Source organism: Dinoponera quadriceps, unplaced genomic scaffold, assembly GCF_001313825.1.
Source record: "Dinoponera quadriceps isolate SergipeBrazil2010 unplaced genomic scaffold, ASM131382v1 scaffold9810, whole genome shotgun sequence".
NCBI lineage: Eukaryota > Metazoa > Arthropoda > Insecta > Hymenoptera > Formicidae > Dinoponera > Dinoponera quadriceps.
In genome coordinates this window covers 1086-6086 of record NW_014563581.1, presented here as the reverse complement: position 1 = coordinate 6086, position 5001 = coordinate 1086, and the positions used below count along the sequence as shown (strand labels likewise).

The following is a 5001-nucleotide window of genomic DNA, read 5'->3' as shown; positions in this document are numbered from 1 at the left end:
GAGTCAAACCGCATATTTTTATTTATCGTGGACGCTTCAAATGTCATAATAAAAGCTTACTTTTGCAATTATACATAATGATGTTGATTACTTGATGAATAATTTGTTTTCACTGAAGTTTTTGTAGTTAAATTAAATTCAAAAATTGAATCGGTATTCTTAACTAACTGAAATATACTTACATCACCCTCCTTGATCAACGAGCATAATATCAGATCGATTCGGACGTCAACTGAGACGAGAAAAGAGAAAAATTTAGTTTTAGACAGACATTAACATATTATTTCAAATAAACTATTTCATGCTTTTCTGTAAGAAAATTATTCTTACAAGGCAGAATAATATTATTTTTCATATTATTTCTTCCGTAATTATTATACTCACTCGGCACACCAAACATTTGAGCGCATTCCACATAGTTTTGTCTCCATCTTTGTACATGTTCGTTGTCCGCGTAAACCACTCCCTAAAATCCATGAGAATTAATTACTCTAAAATACGTAAAAATTCTTTCCTTCTGAAACGTTATCAAACGTTGCAAATTTGCTAGTTGTAAGAAATAGTAAACTATAGGAAAATAAGTTGTCTTACACTTCAAAGAGAAAATATTTTATAAACATGTGATTATTAAAAACAGAACCTATTACATTACGACTTAAGTACAAAATCAGATTTCGTGTTATCTCGTATACGTTTAAATATCGATTCACAGCTATATTTGAAACAATGAAATGTGAAACATGTAATCATACATTCAAAACTGATTTAGACAATGTACGAACAAATTCTGTAATTTAGTATAGAAAAATCGAAATAGCGCGAGTATAGACTTTTGATATATAGCTTGAGAAGACTTTTTATACAGTACTCACCGTAGCGATCAGCACAATCAGAATTACGACGGTCTTCATAATGGTCTTCTCAGGTTTCTCGCTTGCTCCAGATAATGCACTATTTCTTGTGGAAGGTGCCACCGCGCTTTTATACCCAATTGTTAGTCACGCAAACTTCGCTAAGTAGCATTAAAATTGCGCTATATATTCTATTCCACTTGATTTACATTAAGGCAAATCAGCGAATGCTGCGCAATAATGATGAAATAGCGGAAAAGAGTGAACGATGATAAGGTATTTTATTGAATCGTTTATAAAGCGCGGTTTTGTATTTTGTCGCCAATGTTAAAAGTATTCGCACGGAGAAATCAAGTTTTGCTGAAACATCAAGTTATTTCTTAATATGCTGAGAACAAAAGTATTTGTTTGACGGAAAAAATAGTTTTGCTCTTGTAGCAAGATGTGGTTGCGACAGTAATAAAATTTACTTGACACAGCCAAATTATTTTGCTGTTCACATCTTTGTAAATAGTAATTAATATTCTCAAGTAATCCTCCCGTTGCTCAAACAAATTATTTTATCATTTTGCGAATCAACAATTGCGACAATAATTGAGATATTAATGTGAAATGATAACAATCACGATAATAACTGAAATGTTAATGAGAGAAGATTATCGAGTGAGCGCGTGTGATGTGGTAGGACAAGTTTTTTATGTCATCAAAGATATTTGAATCTATTTACAGGTTGTTAGCAATGACCGGTAGTTCGTATTGGACAGTGGGAGCGTACAGTCGCAGGCAAAACATCATTTTAAAATACGATATTTATTGAAACTGCGATGGTATACGAGTATGTACAGTGGCAAGACTGTTGCAATATTTTATTTCGATGAATTTTGCAACGCATTTCGTATTTAATAGGAAAATATATCTCCTGCGAATTACTGAAAAACGAATTTACTTATAGCGATGCGTTTTGAAATCCATAAAAGAAATCTTACAAACTCCTTGTGACTAACTGTACGGAAACTTTCAGTTTATATATACGAAGGACACTTCGCCACTTCATAATTATACGCGATAATTATAGAGTTCTGCGTTGCAGTCAAACTTAATTTGCGTCAATGCGAACTAATATGAATTGGAAATGACAAGAAAAATACTTGATTATACATACTGCATTTAAGATTTAATATCCACACATTGTACAGACACGGAAGTAAAATGACATTAAATCGTCGATAGCTTTTATGTAATAACGTAACGCAACGAGTAAAGAATATTATAAATTATTCATTAACAATGAACGTTTGTGATCAATAAAAGTAGATATTTTTTATATTTAATAATTAAGTATTTTTTTCTTTTCCCGTTAGAGCATCATCCGCTTAACATCTTTTCGACCGACTCTTTTTACTCTCAGTTTACTAAAATTCATTTAGAAAGAGATAATTTAATTAAAGAAATATAATTTTTGGCCCATAAGAGTAGTACTGGGATAGTTTTGCAAATAATAATTTTTAAGAGTTTCTGAAAAATAATTTTCTAAAAATTTCTCAAAATTTTTTTCTTTTCCCGTTGTAACTTTTCTCGTTTAATATTTTTTCAAGCTGTTATTTGCATTTTTTCTCTATTGAAGTTCATTCAAATGCGTAAAATGATTGGTAAAATGATTCATTAGACATAGAATCGTGTTTGCAGTTTGATCACCTTTTATTCAGTGCTTATCACGATGATTACAATACAATAGAGGAAACGAAAAACACATACTTACTAATAATTAGAAGGAATACATATTTAAGAACGCTTTATGCATAATTATAAAATTATATAAAAATTGAAAAATTATTATTCATTAAAAAATCATCTTTTATGTACTTTCACTTTGTATTCATTCTGCATCAATAAGTGTTATAATTAATTGAGCGCAGTTAATAAATTGTATTGTTTTCCATATACCAACTGCTCCGGATCGAGTTGCTGTAATTAAAATAAAAGGCGAATGGTAACATTTCAGATAGAATTCAGTTAGAACAAATTCAGATAGAACATATATGCTGCTTATTAATATCATATATATGGAATTTTAAGTTGGGTCATTTTAGTTTTGTGGAAAAATAAAATGAATTAACTTGTAAACACATGAAAGTTAAATAATTTGTAATATAATAAACATTTCTTCACACATTCAAATCTGTAAATCAAATTTTTTTAATTATGCTCTTTGATAATATAGAATTAATGCGGAGTGTATCTCAAGAAATTGGAAGTAGTAAATAAACGTCAAATAATAAAATCGGTTACCTTCAATATCGCATTTGTGATATATTAGAGATGCATGTTGAAATCTGACTGGGTCGGGAATGAGCATTTGTAAATTCCGTAAACCTAATTCTGCATTGTATGAACCATCTGTATACAGAAACTAAAAATTTCGTGATTAATATCCTCTAATATGTTGATTTGCAATCTACAAATTGACTTTGTGCAATATATCTGGACAATTTAATTCTTCACAATTTAAAAATTTATAATTCGCATTGCTTTACAAACAGTATTTTTACTGTTATCTTATTTTACTTAAAATTAAACATTTTTCCTGATTTTTGGCCCTCTTTAAGCAATAAATCGATCATCGCTTACAATAGAAGTTTACTCGGCTTGGCTTCTGGGATACTGACATGTTTCTCGTGAAACATAAGAATCAAACTAACGAAATAGACTCCACTAATCTACGAGTCAAACCGAGTATTTTTAATTATCTTGCACGCTTTGAATGTCAGAATAAAGGCTTACTTTTGCAATTATGCACAATGATTGTGATTACTTGATGAATAATTTGTTTTCACTGAATATGATGAAGTTAAATTAAATACGAAATTTGAATCAGAATTCTTAACTAACTCAAATATACTTACTTCACCATCTTTGATCGCTGCACATAGGATCAGATCGATTCGGACGTCAACTGAGAAGAAGAAAGAGAAAAATTTAGTTTCAGACAGATATTAACATAATATTATTTCCAACAAACTATTTCATGCTTTTCTGTAAGAAAATTATTCTTGCATCAGAATAATATTATTTTTCATATTATTTGTTCCGTGATTATTATACTCACTGTGCACACCAAACATTTCAGCACATTCCTTATAGTCTTGTCTCCATCTTCGTGCATATTCATTGTCGGCGTAAGCCACTCCCTAAAATTCAAGAGAATTTATTACTGTAAAATACGTAAAAATTGTTTCGTGTCGAAACGTTATCAAACGTTGCAATTTCGCAACTTGTAAGAATTAATAAACTATTGGAAAATAAGTTGTCTTACACTTCAAACAGAAAATATTATATAAACATGTGATTATTAAAAACAGGACCTATTAAATTACGACTTAAATACAAAATCATATTTCGTGTTATCCCTGACACTTTTAAATATCGATTCACAGCTATGTTTGGAACAGTGAAACGTGAAACATGTAGTCATACATTCAAAACAGATTTAGACAATGTAAAAACAAATTCTGTAATTTAAGATGGGAAAATCGAAACAGCGCGAGTATAGACTTCTGATACATAGCTTGAGAAGACTTTTTATACAGTACTCACCGTAGCGATCAGCACAATCAAAATGACGATGGTCTTCATAATGGTCTTCTCAGGTTTCTCACTTGTCCCAGATAATGTACTGTATCTTATGGAAGGTGCCACTGCGCTTTTATAGCAAATTATTAATCACGCAATCATCAGTAGCATAAATTGTATTATATATCGTATTCCACTTGATTTACATTAAGGCAAATCAGCGAATGTTGCACAGTAATGATGAAATAGCGAAAAAGAGTGAACGATGATAAGGTATTTTAATTAATAGTTTAAAAAACGCGACAGTAAATAAAGCCTTTTTGTCCCCAATGTTAAAAAAAGTCGTACAGAGAAATCAAGTTTTGCTGAAACAGTTTTACTGAAAGTTATTTGATAATATAGTGTCAGCAAAAATATTTGTTTCACAGAAAAAATAATTTTGCTTTTGTAGCAAGATGCGGTTGCGACAGTAATAAAATTTAGTTGACACAGCCAAATTATTTTGCTGTTCACATATTTAGCAAATTGCAATTAATATTCTCAACAAATCTTCCCCTTGCGCAAATATATTTTTTTATCA

General features: G+C 30.2%; 1 protein-coding gene across 1 annotated transcript; it reads right to left on the bottom strand.

Annotated features, from left to right (window-relative positions):
- Positions 1 to 3016: 3016 nt before the first annotated feature.
- LOC106751218 lies at positions 3017 to 4509 on the bottom strand. Its single transcript, XM_014632058.1, has 5 exons — positions 4446 to 4509; positions 3958 to 4039; positions 3755 to 3804; positions 3141 to 3261; positions 3017 to 3030 (listed from the first exon to the last, which is right to left on the bottom strand). Exons 1-5 carry the CDS (start codon positions 4482 to 4484, stop codon positions 3017 to 3019), a joined length of 306 nt encoding a protein of 101 aa, XP_014487544.1. The 5' UTR covers positions 4485 to 4509.
- Between the last annotated feature and the right edge of the window lie 492 nt (positions 4510 to 5001).

What these genes read in the sequence shown, in the direction of transcription:
- LOC106751218 (XM_014632058.1), bottom strand. Translation starts at nt 4,484, where the DNA reads ATGAAGACCATCGTCATTTTGATTGTGCTGATCGCTACG. An exon ending in TGATTGTGCTGATCGCTACG is followed by an intron (nt 4,040 to 4,445) that starts GTGAGTACTGTA and finishes CTTGAATTTTAG; the next exon opens with GGAGTGGCTTACGCCGACAA. An exon ending in TGAAATGTTTGGTGTGCACA is followed by an intron (nt 3,805 to 3,957) that starts GTGAGTATAATA and finishes TCTTCTTCTCAG; the next exon opens with TTGACGTCCGAATCGATCTG.